The following is a 21044-nucleotide window of genomic DNA, read 5'->3' as shown; positions in this document are numbered from 1 at the left end:
TTAAAGAAACAATTATGAGTATTGTTTATAATAATAGCATTTATTATTATTTAACCCTATGCCCTAAGGCAGGGGTCTCAAACTGTCCTCAGAGGGCCACCTTGTCTGATTTCTATATACAGGTTTTTGTTGTTTACTTTCAATCAGTGGCCAATTTGGACCTTGGAGTACAATGTAAATTTTATAGTGCATAAATAAAGACCTATGGCCTATTTGTAAACACTGGTTGAATGACTGATCGAGTGGAATGCTTCGGGGATTTGGGAATGATTTATTTCCTGTTAAAAATCAAAGATAATGCATGCCATTCTACATAGATAAATAAAAATGCATCATAAAATGTACATATGAAAGACATAATGTTCATATTGTGTCCAACACATATTATCTCCCTGTGATGCTTTCCAATTTTTTCAATGATCCGTCTTACCTGTTGACTGAAACTACGCTACAAAAAAGTATTCACCTTCACCAGAATAGTAAATAAAGCACACTATAATTGCACACTATAGCTGTGCAGTAACTGATGCAATAGGCAATTTGGCATGAATTTCGTATTATACTGTATTATTCCACAGTCATATTGTACAATAATGTATTGTGCAGTACATGTGTGTAAAGCAAAGCCAATGCCTTATGAAAATGTGCATTGCTGTTCTTATATATAGCAACGTGTCCTGTCTCCTGAGTTGTCACTGACGTCAGTGTATGAAAAGATGAACTCAATATTTAAAAAAAAATGTAAAATGTGGAAAAAATCAAGACGGCCTATTCTCAGTACAGTTAAATTGCAGGGTGTCCCTTCATTTTCTGTGAAATTAACCCCCTTTCACCTAACTTTGTCAGCATTAATTACTGTTTTTGGTTATTATGTTAGTGCTTTGTTTTATAAATGTGCCTCATTATCAGATCTGGTAATAGATAATTATACATCTCATGAACAACACGTTTTCAATGTACAAAAATGCCAAGTTACGCACACATACAAAGCACTGTCTATAAGTCATTACTTCAGATCTAGGCCAGCCATTAAAAGTATTGTGCCAAGTTAAATGAAACAAAATTGGCTCACACAAATTAAACAAGCTGTATTCCACAGCAATGTTACCCAATGTTTGCTCAGTTCTTTCAAGTAATTTGGCCCTATGTCTATATATCTATATATGCATGTGCATCCAATGTTTTTATTGGGTGATGCACATTAAATGTCCAATGGGGAGACATATTATTTGTGGGCTTGAAGCATTGATGATGCAACCAGGCAGGAAAAATAAGGAGAAAATGCAAAATCTCCTAAATTTGGAGGTTTATTGTGTGGACATGTGAAGTTGTTTGTGAATTCTGTCTGTTGAAATGGGGTCAGAAGGTCCAGAAATGAACGTTTTTAAAGGGCTGAGAGTCTGTGGTTATTTCTGTAGGGGACCGTGAACTGCAAAACTCTCGGTGCTGTATAGATATGGGGCATGCCACCCCGCCAAGGCGTCATTTGGCGGGATGGCATACCTACCATCCCAATCTTAGATTACGTGGTCAGTGTTGGGATTTTCCTAGGAAACAGGCAATGCAATCCATCATAAATTTCCTTTCATACACAATCTGCAGTCCTTGTTAGTTTCAATACTTGTTTTGTACCTGTTGGCTCCGCCCCTCTCTCGTAGAACGCGCAAGGTATTCTGGGACTCTGCGGGCTCGAGCAATAACGCCATCTTTAAACCCCAGAATCAGCCGCCGTTTAGCACCGTGATCAACGATTCACTGTACCCGTGTACCGTTTTATTTCTGCTGGCTCTTCCGCCTGTAAACTGGCGAATTAAAACAAATAAGGAGGTAGTTAGCGTAGTTTAAAATAAAACAAGGCATATCGAATGGTCACAGAAAAAAAAACACTTGACAACAGAAAACATCAACAACAAAAGGCGGAAAAACAAGGGACGAGCAAACAAGGCGTTGTTAGACTAGCTGGACTAACTAGACTAGTTAGGTAGCCGCTGCACTTAGATTATAAAAAGGTTTTTAAAAGGCGTATTTGCCCTGCTTCGTTTTTGCGAGCTGTACGTGATTCAGAGTCAACTGCGTGGCTGCAATACGTCCTCACTTCTCCCCTTCCCCCGCGGCCCGGCTGGAGATGAGCGGAAGATGTCGGTTTCGGGGCTGAAGGCCGAATTGAAGTTTTTGGAGTCCATTTTCGATCCAAACCACGAACGCTTCCGAATCATTGACTGGAAGCCCGACGAGCTCAGTTGTCAGTTCAACGTTACTGGTGAAAAGCTTCTGATTATCCACTGCAACATCACGGTATGATTGTAAAACTGCAAGGAGCTAGCTGGCATTCGTTAGCAGCTAAATGGGGCCGGGGAATTTCCAACTAACATTAACGTCCGAGTCGCTAGACTAGTGTGGGAATAAACGCATTTTTCCGTCTAGTTGGTTAGCTAGTTGGCAAGTGAGCGATAATGCTAATGTTATTGACGCTATATTTTCACTATCTTGGATTGACAATCCGGCTTCAGTTCAGGAAAGTACTGAATATTCAACTTGCAAAATGCTTAGTTTATTTTATTAGTCTAACTGTTCACTAACGTAGCGAGCTAACTTAGCCTGTTATACTACTTAAGCAGACTAACGTTAGTTAAATTATATACTAGTCTTGCTACGTTGCTAGCCACCAGCTAGCGTTGACTGTTCTTAATATTTAGCTAACGAGATGGCCAACGTTGGTTAGCATGTATCTAGCTAGGATATGTTGACTAATACGTCACTAACGAGGCATTCCTGATTCAGTATTAGCACGGTGCTTTGAAAACATCATTTTGACTGGCTAACTCGGTTAGTCAACCCCACATTCTATTTTTGTTATACTCAGTAGCTACCTAGCCTGCATTGGCTGCATATATTGATGAAACCCAGCCTGCTCGGTAGCTAGCCATCATAACTTCCAACGGTTAACTTAAACTGAAAAATAACTGCTTCGTTAGTGAAATATAGGTAACAGTTGTTAACGGGTATAATAGCTAGCATTAAAAAATATGTCAGTGGTCTGTTTCTTTCGTTGAATTGTAATCGGTGGGGCAGTGTACATAGCTATATGCCACTGACTACACACATACGCATGAAGCAGCCTGCTGTGGAACTTGGTAGACCGATACCTTAAGTTGGCAATGAAAACCGGAAAAGCAAGTAGCGTATAGCTTAATACGTCATGAGGGTTTAGTGCCTTGTGTCACCATTTGTGGCTGGATTTGTGTCTGTAATGTGATAGCCATGTATCGATAGCATGACGTGTAATAACAATCATAAAATACTTAGCCGTAAATTTTCTCGTGGCGTGGAGTGCATTTGTAGGTCAAATGCTCACGCCACAGCAATACTATTTCAGACCCTTGCGACAACATAGAACGTTAATACTCCAGTAAGTTTAAAAAATGGTATTGAACTTTGCCTAGGGGCTACCAAGTACTTTTGTGGCCGGGGTGTCTAGCTCGACTAGGTTATGTAAGGGTAAAGGTAATTTCAATTATTTTGCATGTTTGATTCTGGGCTGGTCAGAGGGGTAAGGGGGATGCGATTGTGGAGTGCCTGGTGTCAACTTTTCTCACAGCTATGTGCCAGCATTTCATGATTGTCATTCTCAGTATATGATAAAGTTGGACTAATGAAAGACTGTGTTTTTTCATAAAGTAACACCACATTGCACTTTCATGAATGATTGGGGCTTATATACTTAGAAGGGTAAATACATCTCCCTAGAAATTCAAGATAACTTGTTTTTTTTTTTTTTTTTTTTTACAAATTGGATGGGGGCCAAAATCAGGTCTTAGAGGTTTTTTTTTCTTTTCTTTTTTGGTTTCTTTGTTTTTATTTTTTTCCCCTGTTTTTCTTAATTTTTTGGAGACTGGCAGTGCTTCTGATTCATAAGGGGAAAAAAACGTTTTTTTTGTGAAAGTGCTGTAGTCATTCCAATTTGTCCAGGCCCACATTTTTGGAGACAGCAGTGCAAATTGAACTATCAACTTTATTCAACAGAGAAAGAACTCGTAACTTGAGAAAAGTGGGTGCAGGATTTCATTTGCATTCTTCACTCCACAGTGCAGACTTCCACAGATTTTGTGTCTGTACTTTTGTTTTGCTCTGTCAGCGTCTACTCCCCCCCTCCTATTTCAAAACTTTAAAAAAGTAAATGGGGTGGGGTGGGAATATTCCTTGTGAATAATGTGGGCCACAGTTTGTTATCGTGCATTGTCGTTTAGCTTGCCAGCGAAAGGTCTGTGAACATTTTAACTGGGCTTTCCCCATGCTTACCCCCTTCCTCTAGAATGTATCTTTATTGCTGCATCATTAATGACTGATCTGTAAAATATTGTGTAAGTTGCTCTGGATCAGAGCCTGTAATGTAATGTAATCTGTTTTTGAGACTGACGATGCTGTAACCACAAAAGTGTCAGAGTCGTGTTTCACTGTGTCGTTTGCTTCGTTTCCTCTCTTTTCCAGGAGTCCTACCCCTCCACGTCCCCAATATGGTTCGTTGACTCCGACGACCCCAGCCTCACACAAGTACTGGAACGCCTGGACGATGTGAGAAAGGGCAGCACACTGGTAAGAGCGCCGACCCCAAAGGCCGATTACTGACTCTGCCACTAGAGAATCTGGGCACGAAGCTTCCTGCTGGAGATTGCTTTCCTGCAGTCTGATTGGACCTGTGAAGTTTTAGCCAGTGTTATGTCATTGGTTGAATCACAACCTCAAGTTGCGAGACCCGGCTTCACAAGAACATGGCTTTTCAGAAGTTTGGAAAATGTTGAGAAATGGTGAGAATCATGTGTTTGGTTTCTGTGTGGATAGTGAGTCAGTTTACCGTTTCTGGTTAGTTAGCGGACCAGGGGTTGACTGTCTTAAGGAGGCTGGGGGGGAGGGGTTGTATGTTTTGTATATCGGGCTTGACGTTTTAGACTTTCAGTGTTTTTGTGCTTGAATGGGTTCATTTGATTTTTGATCTTGAGTTGATTTTTTTTTTTTTTTAAGCATGATTAGAGTTTTTTTTTTTTCCTGTCTTTGTGTGAATTTTTGGAGCAGACATGTTGGATGAAGACATTTTTGACAAAATGTCATTCTGCCGCATCTGTTTTCTGGGGTGGTGGTTTTAAGTTCCAAAACTCCGCATGGGAACCAGTTTAGTCGAACAGAAAATGTGTTTAAAGAAAATTTTTACTCGACAGGCATAGTTTGTGCCGTTTCCCATTCCATTATGGCCCGCTGTTCAAAGATAAAAAGGAAAACCTGAGGTGGTAAATCTGATTTTGGCAATGGAATTGTGCTACTCCTTGAAAACAGGCCTTTTTTTTTCTTTTCCCCAAAACCTGAGACGGTGCACCCCGAACAAGCACGTCTGTGACGTACGACCGAGTGCAAGCTTGCAGAAATGCGACAGTTCGGTCTTTCAGAAACAAAGGTTACGGGGTCTGTGTGTTTGCAGCCGAATGGCGCACACAGTTCTCTTATTTCAGAACGGCGGCTGGCGATTCGCACGTCGCCGAGAACGAAATTGGCGTCGTTTGGAGGTTGGCTAAAATTTTTTAGCAGTACCATTTTGTCATGTAGGCTACAGTTTCAGGCGATGCAGATGCTTGCTTGCCATACCAGCAAAGCGAATTGAATCGGAACAGTGGGGCCAGTTTTATACCGGTGTGGAAAAAGGGTCAGGGGGGGGGAACTGTCTGCAGAAGACGAACCCCACTGTAGCAGACAGATGCCGCCTGGCTCGTTTTCAAGCTAGCCGGGTTTCTTCCCCGAGGCTATATGCATAATTAACGATAAGGTTTCCAGTAGCTTTTTTTTTTTTTTTGCGTCTTTTGATCGCTGTTTCAGACTTCGGGTTCTGCCTCGCGGCCGGTGCGTTGTCACCGCTTAGAGGCTCCGCACCGGCGCTACGCACGTGCCGATTAGCGGGAATTCCGCCCGCTCGCTTAACAATGGCTGCACCTCACAAAGGGACGAGGCTAGCGGGGCCTGTCACACGATCACGCGGAACCTTTTGAGCCGGCGCTGCGGCGTGCCGAAAACGCCGAATCGCCGTCGACTCGTACGGCCGCGCTTTTATTCTAGAACGTAGGCGGCCTCGGGGCTTTCTTCGCTTGCTTCCTGTCACTTAGCCTGTCGCCTTGTTTGAATAATAGTTTTTTTTTTTTTTTTTTGGATAGACCGGTGTATTTTATGAGAATGTTTTCCTTGCGCTTTGAACTTTTTGTATGAATGTAAATGTGACGTGCGGTCTGCGTTCGTCCGCTGCGCGGGGCCCGGCGTCTTTTAATACGCAGAAAACCCATCGAGCGTCTTGAGTTCACCGCAGGAATTTGCTGTCCTTGTCAGAACCTGCTGTACGGTGAGGGAGAAAAAAAAAACAACCATTACAGTAGCTCAGCTCAGGGTTTAATCTCGTTTGAAAGTATGCAGCGTTAACCGTTTGCGTACTTCGCGCTCTTATCGAGCGATCTTCAATTGGCGTTTTCTGCGGGTTCGGGGAAATATGAGAACTGTGGTAGCGGACTAACGCAGACATTTGATTTCCGATGAGACTTCATAGCCCAAGGGGTGGTTTGCTTTTCCTGCCTGTACCGTTTGGCACGTTGGCCAAGAGGCATTTCTGGGCTGCGGGGGCAGGCGTTGGTGGGGCCGGTTCGCTTCCCCGCCTGCTGCGTCGAGTCTGTCTCCGCGGAGAAAAGCCCCACCGGACCCGCCCGGGCTTGCCGTCACTCACGCCGAGGCCACGCCCCTGTTTTTCTTGTCTCCTCCCCCCAGCTCCTCCAGCAGCTGAAGAGGCTGATCTGCGACCTGTGCCGGCTGTACAACCTGCCCCAGCACCCCGACGTGGAGATGCTGGACCAGCCCCTCCCAGCGGGGCCCGTGGGCCCAGAGCGAAAGGCAAGGCCCTCCACCATGTTCTTTAATAGCGCTCTCTGCTAAAGGCGTTTAAAAGTTCAGCTCCCTTAATCAAGCTGCATTGCCATTTCCTCCATTGGTATTTTTGCTTAATTGTGTGGTAGCATTTGTCATGCAGGTGCCAACTTCAAGGACTAGCGTCGCAATGCGTAGCATGTATGATGTCATTAAGCGGTTGCCATAGAACAGAAGTCCTTTGCCATGGTCCTGAGGAGCTGCCTGCTGGCCTTTGTGGGTACTTGAATTGAATTGATAATTTATTAAATATGGAAGTCGATTACACCAAACTCACTTAAAATAGTTTGGCTCTAAATTGACTGCTGATTTTAAGGTGAAGACGATAACTAGTAAGCCCCTGTGGCTGTTTAGGACCATCACTGGCCTCCCTGCCATGGAGATTATGAGTTGTATATCTTGGTGGCTGTGATCTCTAGTCTGGGATCAGTAGCAGTCGGCTATACTTAATTCAGAAACCTTCTTCCAACAGACATATCTTTCACATGCATTTCAACCTTTTAAGATTGAAATGAGTAACCCAGCACTTAGCAGGGGTTCAGTCTGTAGAAGCTTCCGGAATACTAGGCTGAGGGGCAGTACTGACCCCAGGCCTGTAGGAGCTCGAGTTCAAGAGCAGGAAGTCGGTTTCGCGAACGAGGAAAATTGAACTACTTGGGCAAGAGATGTTCTGTAAGCCTAATCCCTTATTATAGGCAATTAAGCCTTCAGCTCGCGTTGTGCCACTTCAAAGCGAAATGAAAAGTGGAGTGGGCTTTTCTGACCTGTTCTGATGCGCTGGAAAGCAGCGCTCCGCATGCAGATGAACGCGGGGGCGGGATTTACGCGCGGCCTTTTTTGCGTACTCACCGTCGTCATCTCCCGCTTTTCCAGCACGGAACGACGGACGAGGTGACGTCCGAGGAAGAGGAGGAGGAAGAGATGGGAGAGGTGATCTTTGATTTTTTTTTTTTTTTCTCCTTTTGTGGCGTAAATGGCGGTAGCATTCCCCCCCCCCCCCCCACCCCCCTCCCCCCCGTTACTTATGTGTTTTATTGGCCCCGCGGCAGCAGGACATCGAGGACCTGGACCACTACGACATGAAAGAGGAGCCGGCCGAGGGGAAGAAGTCCGAGGACGACGGCATCGAGAAGGAGAACCTGGCCATCCTGGAGAAGATCCGCAAGAACCAGAGGCAGGACCACTTGAACGTAAGTGCCCATTCGGTAAGGTGACCTTTCATTCGTTTGGGTGAGGGGGTGGCGGGGGGTGGGGGGGTGGGGGGCAGGGGGGGGATTATGTGTGTGTATGTCACTGTTAACCCCAGGATATGTTACCCGCATCGAATTGCAAACCGTGTCATGCGACCGCTCGTCATTTCTTATTTGGATAGTCAAATTTCCGTTGGGCAAAGCTTCAGGTAATAAAAGTGCAAAATTTAGACGTGGGAACGCGCCGGCTCTGCCCTGCCCTTGTCACGAACGCTGTCGCGGCGTTCGTTTCTACACAGCAGGGCGCTGGCCGTCTGCGTCGATCCTGGTTGCACCGCTCTCTAGCGGTCACCGTAGCTACAGTTGCACAGCATTGCGCAAAAACGCTTTTTGAATAAACAAATCAAAAATATACAACTGTGTGTCGCATGAACAGTTTTTCCCCTCCTCAAATTTTAGCTGCCTAACTGGAGTTCACGTTTGTATGTTTTCTTGAACTTCTCTGAGCGGCTCGTTTCCTCTGGGGGGAGGTCGTGCGGCCCTTGGTAATGCACACCGAACAGCACGTCGTTGGGAAGCCGCTTTGACGCGGTAGCGCTCTGGCTGACGCGGCGTCTCCCCGTCATTGGCCTTGTTTAGTACCTCGCGCGCGCCATTAAACCCTCTTGCAGCTAGCGGTAGAAATATTGGAAAAACGGAGCAGAGGAGAACTGGCGGCGTCGCTGGTTTGCCGTTTGATAGCGGGATGGCGATGTAGCGGGGAAAAGTTCTCCCGAGGTATTTGATTGTTATTGGAACGGCAGGCACGCCATCTGCCGGGTTTCCAGATTGGCATGACGCGCCGCTTACCTATACAGCGCTGAGATTGACACTGGAGCTGCTGAAATAACCGCGTTCTCTATCTAATCTTTGTAAAGATTCACTGAAAGAGTTGAGGTTAATGGCAAGCCTTTTAAAACCATGCCACGAGCACTCTAGCAGAATTAATCGCGCATGTTGTTCCTCACACAAGCCACAGATCTGCACATTGATCGCACTCTGCTTTAATGGTCACGTTCTTGACACGGAGAGAAACGGGGCCCATTTGTATGAACGGATGCAGGAAACATAATTGCATTGTTTTGGCGTAGTGATCGTTTTTAGCGAAACGAGCGGATCGTAATGTTTGTTTTGATAATATTTCGTCGGCCAACCAATTTTAGCAGGTGTGGTGTTCAGAGAACGGTAAACTCCCGCTGAGCTGGCCCCGCATAGCCGAACTACCAGATTATCAAACGACTCATCAATATGCTAATTTCCAATCGAGACTGACAGCCTGGCGAAGCGCCAGCTTGTACGCGAGCGCAGTACATTAGCTGCGTGTCCGTACTTGTGCAGGCTAGTATTATTGAACCCCCCTTCGCCCCCCCACCCCCCCCCCCCCCCACCTTGTCACATGTGATCATTGATCGTCTATCCTTGCTGCGCCGTCAAAACAAGAAACCGATGGGAACAAAACGGCTCGCCGAGCGAACCCAAATTTGCGTATTCACATTTTGAAATGGCCCCAGCCGCCGAGCCTATTTAAATTCTTACCAGTTTATCAGAGCTTTTCATGCCCGCCGCCTCCCCTCCGGTCCTGCTGAGGTAGTCTGTGAGGGAGTTTGCTGTGTATGGCCATGTGTGCAGACTGTGTCGCCCATCCCATCACATTACACTACAGGCATGTAGCAGACGCTCTTATCCAGAGCGACTTACGCAACTTTTACATAGCATTTACTTTGCATCCATTTATATAGCTGGATACATACTGAAGCAATTCCGGTTAAGTACTTTGCTCAAGGGTACAACCCGCAGTGTCCTACCTGGGAATTGAACCTGCTACCTTTGGGTTACCAGACCAGCCCCTTACCCATTATACTACGCTGCCGCCTCGTTCAGTGACACGTTCTGCCAGTGCTTTGAAAGGGCTTTTTAACGGGATGCTAACGCCCGCGCCAAACCGCGCGGGTTACGTGCGGTGCGGAGGGAGCGGTCGACTCGGTGCACCGAAGCTCAGTTGCATATCTTTTGCAAATGAAATTTTCTCCGTCGCGGGGGGGGGGGGGGGAACGGAGAATTGGAGCGACGATCCTGAACCCGTGACAGTTACAGTTGAAATTACAGGCCTCGAAGGAAAAGGAGGCTTCGGCCTCCTGGGGAATGGCGGTCGATAACAAAATGAGTCCGTAAGGTTGTGTTCATCTGTGCTATACAGTGTAATGTCATTGTCTAGTTCGGAGCACGGACGCTGATTCACTGTTAAAATGCGATCACTCAAAAACTGCATTGCCCTATTAGCCATTTGTGTACAGCAGTCATTTGTACTCTAGTCAGTAGTGCATTGCTTCTGACACAGCAGGCTTCTAAGTCCTGTCTAAATCTGACTGCTTTTCATTAAGGAATATGCATTGTGGTGTGATAATGGCACTTTTTATATGTATTTGTTGGTGCCCACTATCAGTTTTGTAGTGTCTTTGTTCGAATTCCACGGTCCTTCACTGCTTTGTCGATGCCAGGTTGAATGGGGTTCAGGTAATTTCTGCATGTTGCGTGATGTTGGGGTGAGTATCTGGCGTTTGTCTGACGTTGGGCCCCGCCCGTTTCGTTTCAGGGCGCGGTCTCTGGGTCGGTGCAAGCCTCGGACCGGCTGATGAAGGAGCTCAGGGAGATCTACAGGTCACAGAGCTACAAGACGGGTGAGGACAATGCTACAGTAAACCAATACAGTTCAGTTCCATTCGTATAGCAATTTTTAGAGATGCTGAAACTGTACTGTGGGGATACTGAAGAAAACTGGGCAATAAACCTGGCTCGAATCCCCAAAAAGCAAGGAATTGAGGGGAGAAAAAAAAAAAAAAAACTCCCCAGTGGGAAGAAAAACGGTGGTGAGAAAATACTCCCCGTTGGGAATAATTCTCGGGAGAAATCTGGCTATCGAGGGGGTGCCGGTCTACCGCTGGCCGGCCTGGTGTAATGGTCAGGATAGCACGAACGCTAACAGAGATGCAGCGAGGGGTCCAGCAGAGCAAATGATAAAATTGGTTGATGCTTCTACACTCGGCATGTCTGCCTCAGCCAGAATTTAGCCAGTTCGTGACACAGGCACGCCGCAGTGGAGGACGAGCTTTTTAGACGAAGCGAGCCTTCCTTCCACGTGATGGAAGACGTGTACTGCATTCTGCGGTTTCCCAATTCCTGCGTTTCCTAGACTCGCATCAGATTTCGCCTGAACTTCATGTCCTGTAGAGAATTCAAATTTCCATTTTGCCAAGTCTCCGTCGATAGCACAAATACTCTCTTTCGCGTAGGAAGGGGCTGTCGCGCTTTCAACAGGTATAGCGTTTAAAAGTGTGTCGTTAATTGGCTAAAAAAATGTAGAAATCTGCACAGGTGGCGCAAGTCTAAAAGCGTGTCGTTCCGAACCTCTTGACAGGCATCTATTCGGTGGAGCTCGTCAACGACAGCCTTTACGAGTGGCACGTCAAGCTGCGCACGTAAGTACCGGGCGGCTGCCTCGGGTGGAGCGTTTGGACGGGGCTGTCAGACCGCTGGACATCTGTTCAGTGCTTTACAATTAAAAGGCTCATTTGAGCTTTTTTCTGTCATGTAGAAGTGAGTGGGTGGGTGGGGGAGGGGGGCGAGCGGGGGGTTCACTGCATTGTGAATTTACAATACGCTTTTCAATGCTACATAGCTGTTTATCAGCATGAGTGCAAGATCTTAAAATGTGTTTTCTTTATACTTCTTGTATTGATGCTATTTGGACACGAGCCTTCAGCCTTTCCCCTCTGCTCATTAGGGTAGACCCTGATAGCCCGTTGCATAGCGACCTGCAAGTTCTGAAGGAAAAGGAGGGCGTCGACTACATCCTGCTCAACTTCTCATATAAAGTGAGTAACCCCTTCATTGCAGTTTCCAGAGCCTCGTTTAAATCAGTGTAATGTTTAAATCATTAGCTTGTTTTAATGCACGCACGGCGTCTTCAGTCTATAGTTTGGGTGCGCAACAGTCTCTGAATCTTCCTTGTCTATTACCCGCAGGATAATTTTCCGTTCGATCCACCTTTCGTACGGGTGGTGTCACCTGTGCTGTCCGGGGGGTAAGTGCTTCAGAACGTGTCCAGAGTTTGGTGTTGGTCGTTCGTTTTTCACATGGCCATTGACAGTGGACTCTTCTGGTCCAGACTCATTTTGTGGAAACGCAATGTGAAAACTGCTATTCCAGACAAATTTGACTTCCTAAAATAGCATTTCTGATGAAGAGCCTTTGTTTCCAGCTCCTTAACCACTAATACTACACTGTTTCCAGTTCCTTACCCACTAATACTACACTGCCAATGGGGTGGCAGTGTATTAGTGGTTAAGGAACTGGTCTCGAAACTAAAGCTCACAGGTTTAATTCCTGGGTAGGACACTGCCGTTGTACCCTTGAGCAAGGTACTTAACCTGCATTGCTTCAGTTTATATGTCCAGCTGTATAAATGGGTGCAATGTAAATGCTACGTGAAAGTTGTGTAAGTCGCTCTGGATAAGAGCGTCTGCTAAGTGCCTGTAATGTAAATCTTCTTAATTGGTGTCTTTTTGACTAGAGGCCTTTTATTTTTTTGGGTATGGCTATGTGATTTAATTCCGTTTTTTATGAATTTTATTCAAAGTAACATTTAGGTTCTCTAGAATTAAGGCACGACTTTTGAATAGAGCTGCATTTTCTGTGGTAATTAAAACGTATAAAAGTCCCTCTACATCTTGCTCAGTTTTGTGTTTGTTTTTCAGCTATGTTCTTGGCGGGGGTGCCCTGTGTATGGAGCTTCTCACCAAGCAGGTGAGCTGTGCTTTTTTTTCTTTAACATGATGGACACACACGCACACACACTGCTCCACATGCCACTGCAGTCATTACAGCCAAACCGCTTGAGCTGAAATTTTTTTTGTCTTTTGTTTTTCCCTAGGGATGGAGCAGTGCCTATTCCATAGAGTCTGTCATCATGCAGATAAACGCCACTTTAGTCAAAGGAAAAGCCAGAGTGCAGTTTGGAGCCAATAAGGTAAGCCCCCAGAAACTCTCTTGAGAGGGTATTAAAGCATGAAATACCTTGCGTTGGTTTAATTCCTGGTGCAGACAGTGGGAATGTAATTGAAGAGTGGTGGTGCGAGGTCTAGAGGTCCAACCGGCCCATTGAACTCTGAGCACTTCATTACATTACATTCATTTGGCAGACGCTTTTATCCAAAGCAACGTACAAAAGTGCATTTTCATGATCGTAGACAACTGCTGAACACGGGTTCAGTATGGTACAATTACTTATTTTGTACAGCTATTTCTAGCCAAAAACAATGAACACTATCCTAGTCTAACATCTGCAAAGCCAACTAGGCAGAAGAATAAGCTACAGTATTAGGACAAATTACCAAGAAGTGCAGGGATGGGGCAACATGTAACAAGTGACAGGAAAAAAGGGTTTTTTTTTTTTTAATACAGCGTGGTGGTGGTTAGTCTAGGTATAGTCTGAAGAGATGAGTCTTCAGGCCGCGGCGGAAGATGGATAGTGAGGGGGAGGTTCGGAGAGGGACGGGGAGTTCGTTCCACCACTGGGGAGCTAGGGTGGAGAAGCTCTGTGATCCCTTTGGGCGGGTGGGAGGGGTTACAAGGCGCCCTGCTGCCGCAGAGCGGAGTGGTCGAGCAGGCACATAGAGTTGAGTCATGTCCTGCAAGTAGATGGGGTCTGTCCTGTTGGCGGCAGTGTAGGCAAGGGTCAGGGCTTTGAACCGGATCCTGGCAGCGACCGGTAGCCAGTGAAGTGATCGCAGCAGAGGAGTGACGTGGGAGAATTTGGGGAGGTTGTAGATGAGTCGGGCAGCGGCATCCTGAATCATCTGTAGTGGCTGTATGGCACAAGCTGGCAGGCTTGCAAGGAGAGAGTTGCAGTAATCAAGGCGAGAGGTCACCGTAGCCTGGACGAGCAGCTGGGTGGAGTGCGTCGTCAGGTATGGTCGAATCCTCCTGATGTTGTACAGGAGGAATCTGCAGGACCGTGATGTTGCCTTGATGTGCTCCTTGAGGTCCAGTTGGTCATCCAGGACCACCCCCAAGCTCTTGGCAGAGTGAGAGGCAGTCACTGTGGTGCCATCAACCGTGATTGAGAGTTCACGAAGCAAGGAGGTTTTGCACGGGAAGAAGAGCAGCTCAGTTTTGTTGAGGTTGAGCTTCAGATGGTGGCTGGCCATCCAGGTGGAGATGTCAGCCAGGCAGGAAGAGATCTTATCATTGACCTGTGTGGCCGAGGGGGGGAAAGAAAAGAAGAGTTGTGTGTCATCTGCATAACAATGATAGGAAAAGCCATGTGAATTAATGACTGAACCAAGAGATTTGGTGTATAAGGAGAACAGCGGAGGACCCAGTACAGATCCCTGCGGCACTCCCGTAACAAGTGGATGAGAAGCAGAGGCAGACCCCTTCCAGGTGACCTGGTAGGTCCTATCTGCAAGATAGGAAGCGAACCAAGACAGGGCAGTCCCGGCAATTCCCATCCCAGCCAAGGTGGAGAGGAGTATTTTATGGTTGACCGTGTCAAAAGCTGCAGACAGGTCAAGAAGGATCAGGACAGAGGAGAGGCGTGAGGCTCTTGCAGTGGCAAGTGCCTCCGTACTGCAAGAGCCTCCGTCACAGCTAGGAGTGCAGTCTCTGTTGAGTGCCCGGATCGGAAGCCAGACTGGTGAGGGTCTAGCAGGTTGTTCTGATGGAGAAGAGAGGTTAATTGTTTAAGAACTGCTCGTTCAAGGGTTTTGGACAGAAAGGGTAGAAGCGATACGGGTCGATAATTCGTTACATCGGAGGGGTCTAAGGTGGGTTTACGAGATGTCGTCACTTGGTGTCCGTCGATTATCAAAGACGCTGGGCTTCTGCTGTTGAGGCTTCCGGCTGATCCGTTTCACAAAACAGAACTCAACTGGAAAAAAGGCGAAGCCATACTCACAGACCAATTTTGTATTCTAGTTAGAGTTCAGAACAAACAATGCAACATGTTGGTGCAAAGAGTCAGAGGCGAGTATGTATGGCTGTGTCTACATGAGTCGGCAGGGAATCTTTACTCAGTTTTATTTCCACTGAACATGTTCGTCTTGCATGACCCAACAAATTACCTGCTGTGGATTGTTTGCACTGGATTATAGCATCATATATCTCCTAAAATAGTAGACTTTTATGATTCCCCTCCCCCTCCCCAAAAGTGTTGGCTGAAGGCTAAATCTACTGATTGCACCATTTCAGTTCCAGTGCTCTGAAAATCACTAGTTTGCCTAGAAACATCAGTTTTTATTTTTTTATTTTTTTTATTTTTAGTCCTTATTCCTATATTTTTGTTTTGTGTATCAGTAGTTTTAGTAGTTCAGCATTGTTTAGTTTTTAGTAGTTCAGCATTATAGCATTCTCTAGTTATTGTATATTGCATTAGTCATCTTGTCATTGGTATAGTGCTGTAATACAGATTGGCCATTGGGACAAATGAAGTTGGACCTTGAACCTTATATCAGAGCAGCATGCCTTGGTTAATGGTTTTGAACATGTGTTTTTGAAATGAGTGAATTTAGAGAATTTAGTATCTGTTTTTGTGGTGTGTTCCGTGTATAAATTTTCAGTTTTGTGTTTCTTGCAGAACCAGTACAATCTTGCCAGAGCACAGCAGTCCTACAAATCCCTGGTGCAGATTCATGAAAAGAATGGTAGGTGGCGCTATTCTCAACTCCCATCCTACAGACGACGTGTATACGCACACATCCGTATACTTTACTTGGAGAAGTCATTAAAAAGCTTTTAAGTTAGCCCCCACTAGGGGTGGGCGATATGGACAAAATCAAATATCACAATATTTTTGACCAAATACCTCAATATCGATGTTGTGATTATATTGTGGGGTTGACTATTCGTACTTTCACAAAATTACACAATGAGATTTTTGATAAATAATCATCAGTAATGCCTATGAAATAACTAAGTGGGTAAAGGCAAATAGTAGAACAGCTAAGACAGTCAGTTAAGTTCAGAAAATTACATCACTTTACTGTAATGCTGCCTTTAAAACCAGAAAAAGAAAACACTTATGCCATGTCACGATATTACAATATACAAAATCCCAGACGACATGTAGTCTCATATCGCGATATCGATATAATATCAATATATTGCCCAGCCCTAGTCCCCACACATAAGACTTACTCAGGTGTGTCAGATTAAGAATTTCTTCAGTAGAAGGGAAAAGTTGACCCTCTCTCCAAAGATTGCTCCCTAAACTGTGACTGGAACGTTCAGGAGCAGGAGAATCTTGAATCTCTTTATCCTTGACTATTTTGTCCTCAGTAAATTGACATCATTAGGCTTTCAGTGGCTATTGCTTGTACCCCTTTGTGGCTGTTCTGAAATGAGCCACTAGATGTGGTCGGTCATGTGGTCACTTGCATAAGAGTACACTTGGGTGTGCTGAGGGGTAGTGGCCTCTCGATGGTGTGATGTTATGGAGTGTTATTTAGCACAAAATTAAAATTGGGGAAAAAAAGGAAAATGGATTATGAGAATAGAAATAGAAAAATGAGAAATGAAAATGGAGGATTATTTAGCCCAAATTTTAAATTGAAATATAAAATCGTTCATTTTCCATAATTTCATAATCCTCCATATGACTGGGCTGTAATCTTGTAACTGATGTTTGTAATAGACTGATTGGTTGGTCCAGGCTGCAGTAGCTCTGTGCTTGTTGTTCATTGGTCCATCCACTGACTGTGTCCTGCATTCCACAGGTTGGTACACGCCCCCTAAAGAGGATGGCTAAGGCCTCAGCGTGCACGCTGGGACCACATGTCTTGGGGTTGACGCCTTTTTTTTCCTTTTAATTTTTATACATGTATTTTTTTTCTGACTCTGAAGTTCTTTACTGGGAGAGTGACCCCCAGGCTGGGTTTGACCCATTCGGAAACCCCCAACAACCAGCGGGTAAAATCCCCGCTCCAACTTCTCCCTCGGCTCAACGGGCAGACCTTTTCTTGCCCCCCCCCCAAATCTAGACCCCCCCCTCCCCCCTTCTTTGCTCCTCCTCCTTCCCTTCTCTCCTCTCCCCCTCTTGAGCCTTCAGGAGAACTTTTGAGCAGAAACAGTCGGGCGGGGCCGAGCCCCCGGCCTCTGCTCGTGCCGACCGCCCCCCCCCCTCCCCGTGTTCCCTCCCACGGTCATTCCTGGGTTAAACAAACCGCCTCACCCCCCACCCCGGGTCAAACTGTCCACTCTTCTGTTCACTCGCCAGGACGCTTCAGAAGTCGGGTTTGGGGGGGGGGTATCTGAAGGGTGAACCTGTTTATCTGATAAAGACAGAAGGGCTTGCTAGGGTTAGCGCTCCGTGTCCACGGCTTGGCAGAGCGGCGAAGGCGCTAAGCGGGGGACTGAGAGAGCCGGGGGGTCTTACCTCGTAAAAAAAAAAAAAATCTTTACAGCGGCCCGGCGCTTCGAACGAGAGGCCGAGCGTTCCGCGGCGAGACGGCGGACTCCACTACCCGCCGGCGCTCGGTTCGAGGCGAAGCCCCGGCCCCGGTGCCGCGACGGGAAAGGCCGGCCGGGACATGCTTTCCCGCTTTCGGAAAAAAGGCGAGGCCCAAGCTCTCCTCTCGCTACGGCTCGGTGTTTTTAACGTTAAAAAAAAAAAAAACGTAACGGTGTGACGTGCTGCTGCCTCATTCTTTACGGACTGTTTTGCTTTTTTTTTTGTTTTGTTTTTTTGTCCCTTTCGTTTTCGTTCGTTCTGCGTAACGTTTCGCAAAGGTTCTGAAAGGACTAACATGCTCCAGCAGTTTCCTGTCCTGCTCGTGTAATGGGCAGATTTTTAAATGGAGAGGGGAGAGCAGGGGGTGGGGGGTGTGTGTGGAAGTGAAGAATCTCCTTCGGAAATGACCGAGAGGGAGACTCAATCATGCAGTTTTGTCACGGTTTTTGCTCCTGGAAGCCAATCAAAATGAAACCCACCCCCAAACCTCCTCAAGCTAGGCTAAACCAAGCAAGCTGGATTTAACCATTGTACTTGTAGTCGAATTTAACCCCATGTAAAAGTGTAAAGATGTATCACTGAGAATGGATTTGCTTGTATTTTCATGTAACTTTGTGTGGGGGTTCTGGGGCACAGTCTAGTCACGCACCTCTGACTAACGGGGATATCCTGGCATACGATGATGCGTATTTCACAAATGTTAAAAATTAGGATAATTAATAGTTTAACTATTAAGATCGTAAAATGGATGCCGAAACCATGTTTTATGTAAGCAGCATGACGACAAATGTTTTCCTGGTAGCGGGAATGAAGCTATCTCTTTTTGGCGTGGCAGTCTGAACGACCTTCCTGTATCGTCTGCTGAAAAGAACCCAGTTATGTTCTGGTCTCAAACGTGTACTTACTCCGGGAGTGGTTTACCATTAGCGTAGATATGCAGATGAAGGTCTACTCCGTTAACAGCATGAAGATGAGCGAGTGCAGGTGAATTGAAGCGGGTGGAGCCACGCTTGCTTTCTAGCCGATACCTGGTTTTTAGTTTTTAACTGCCTAGCGTGAGACTCAGTGGTGTCTGCCCATCAGTTGATGTTCTGCAGCACTGGCTGCCCCCCCCCCCCCCCCCATCTCGTCGCCCACTGGGCTGAGCAGAAGGCCACAGTACTGCGGAGGCAGAGGTGTGTGTGTGTGTGTGTGACATACACTACATAGAACTGTTCAGGGCCTTGTCTCCGACAGAGACTGCAAGGTATCTGTTAAAGCCTTAAAAAGGATAAAGCCCCCTCCAAACTTGCCCCTTTCTAAAGTATAAAAGTAACAGATTTTTCTCCCCCATTATCTATTTTTTTTCTTGTTTTTTTTTTTTTTTAAATACCAGTCCACACTCCAGATACTATGTTCTCTTTGGTTGAGTCAGGAAACAAGTTTTGTCTTTCATTTTGACACTGAATTATCGGGGGTTTGCTGAATACACTGAGAAGCACTGCAAATGTTACGCCGAATACTAATGCAATATATTGCCTCTTGTGGTTTTCTAGATTGAAATGTATTGATCTTTCTTTTGAAAAACTATATACTTAAAAACCAGCATAATACGGACCTTCCTCTTTGAAGTGTCAAACATTTGTGCTTCATGCTATAGATTGACCCGAATACTAACTCTCTACAGCACTAGAGAAACAGGATTATTGTAAAATCTAGCAGGAGGCGTATTTCCTAATGTTAAGTTACATCTTCCTTGCATACTTGCCTAATAGCCTAGTCAGTTCACTGATAACCTGATCCACAATACAGTAATTTGCATTCAAAATCACAACAAGGACAGTGGTTTATAAAAGTTAACTCATTTATGATGGAAAAAGTGACCCCTAATTCCACCTTAATTTGAAGAGATGAGAAATGGACGACCTCTGGAAGTGTGAGCGTGACTTTGCCGTTCGGGTGCAAGTCTAAGGCCTGCGAGTCCCCGCTAGTTTAGCGTGATATCCACCGCTAGTGAGATTTGCGTCCTGGCTTCGAAGGCTTCCTCTACCCCGAGGATTCGGTCTACACTCAACAGCTCTCAGCGTTCCGTAGAGAATTATGGGGACAAAACAAAAACAAATGAACTCAGGAATACAAACTGTAGATTTAATTTGTACACATAATTACTTCAGACGTTACACAATGCAATGTTTCCCATTGTTTACACTTGGCTTTGCCCAGAAGTTAAAAAAAAACAAAAAAAAAAAAAAACAACAAAAAAAAAAACGTGGCTTTCATTCCATTGAATGCAGTGGTGAAAGTTGGTGGTTCTCATGCAGTGTTGATCACTATTTGATGTCATAAATATTTTTTCTACGTTAGAGCCGCTTGATACCCCCCAGGACGTAACTACGGTAGCAAGAACATCTGAGAGCAGTTTGTTGGAAAGCTCTTAAACAGAGAATTGGGAAAGATTCCCATGCTGCCCTATCGACGAGTTGTAAACTTTGGGCGACCGCAACCTTGTTCCTGTGAAAAGCTGCCTCCGTGGTCCTATTGGGTTCTAAACCGCCCTGCCTCGGCGACCGTTGCGTTTGCATGCGAAAAAATGTGCTCTTGTGTATTCAGCCCTGAAAAACGTCCCGGTCCAGACGTCCACTCGGTGACGTCCAGAGCAAAGATGCTTACATCCGTGGTCGCGCAAGAGCGCAACATTTCAGTTTTAAGATCAGATTCGGCACGCCGTGTAAATGCAACCCATCTCGAAGCACGAGCACCTCTTCCGCTTAATTTCCCGGTGCACTTTCCTCCGTTTCGTATCGCCCAGGAAGACTCCGCACGGTCAGCCCCGCGTTGGTTTAAACGACCAGAGCGGTCTCGTCTTTGTGACCGGCTGGACTCCCTCCCGAACGCATCCACCCCAGTTCGTCAAATCGTATAACAAGCGGGAAATGAAAGACCTTTGTGTCTGAGCTTAAAACCCCCTTCGGTTCGGCACGGGTCGTCCTGACTCTAGTTCACTTTCAGAGTTCTTTAGATGATAGGGTTTTCACAGCACAAGGGTCTGTTTATTTAGTGTGCTGGTGTCAGACACGCTATGACTTAAAGCTTCACTCATTCAGTCACTGTCCAGCGGTCTCTTTGCTGGGCAGCGTTAAGAAGAGAAAAAAAAAACTGGTTTGCAATTCTAATTGTGGATTCCTTTTATGGCTCCATCTAGTGGTGGGCAGGTTATGCACTGTTGGCATGCTTTTTTTTTTTTGTTTTTGTTTTTTTGGTTTATTTTTTTTTCTCCTCCATTGAAAGAGTAATTTTGAACATGTACAGTAATTTGTAAACTTGCATCAAGTTTATGAATAAAGAATTTTAAGAAATAATACCTTTTGGAGTATGTTCTTGAT

General features: G+C 45.7%; 1 protein-coding gene across 4 annotated transcripts; it reads left to right on the top strand.

Moving 5' to 3' along the window:
- Positions 1–1683: 1683 nt before the first annotated feature.
- LOC118227742 (ubiquitin-conjugating enzyme E2 Q2-like) lies at positions 1684–21020 on the top strand. 4 transcript variants are annotated; one of them, XM_035418574.1, is made up of 13 exons: positions 1684–2295; positions 4489–4593; positions 6793–6915; positions 7822–7878; positions 8001–8138; positions 10771–10855; positions 11593–11653; positions 11959–12049; positions 12200–12258; positions 12932–12980; positions 13108–13203; positions 15811–15877; positions 16949–21020. In XM_035418574.1, exons 1-13 carry the CDS (start codon positions 2137–2139, stop codon positions 16978–16980), a joined length of 1122 nt encoding a protein of 373 aa, XP_035274465.1. In that variant the 5' UTR covers positions 1684–2136; the 3' UTR covers positions 16981–21020. The 4 variants fall into 4 exon arrangements, with proteins under 4 accessions (XP_035274465.1, XP_035274463.1, XP_035274464.1 ...); XM_035418572.1 differs by having other exon boundaries at positions 8001–8153; XM_035418573.1 differs by having other exon boundaries at positions 7998–8138.
- Positions 21021–21044: the final 24 nt, after the last annotated feature.

The sequence above is a fragment of the Anguilla anguilla genome, chromosome 5 (genome assembly GCF_013347855.1).
Source record: "Anguilla anguilla isolate fAngAng1 chromosome 5, fAngAng1.pri, whole genome shotgun sequence".
Taxonomy (NCBI): domain Eukaryota; kingdom Metazoa; phylum Chordata; class Actinopteri; order Anguilliformes; family Anguillidae; genus Anguilla; species Anguilla anguilla.
This window is presented reverse-complemented; position numbering and strand designations above follow the sequence as displayed.

Bases quoted from the DNA above. Each gene is read 5' to 3' on its own strand.
- LOC118227742 (XM_035418571.1), top strand. From the start codon at position 2,137: ATGTCGGTTTCGGGGCTGAAGGCCGAATTGAAGTTTTTGGAGTCCATT. The intron at 8,154-10,770 runs GTAAGGTGACCT...GTTTCGTTTCAG, and splicing joins TGAACGTAAGTGCCCATTCG to GGCGCGGTCTCTGGGTCGGT. The intron at 15,878-16,948 runs GTAGGTGGCGCT...TGCATTCCACAG, and splicing joins GCAGATTCATGAAAAGAATG to GTTGGTACACGCCCCCTAAA.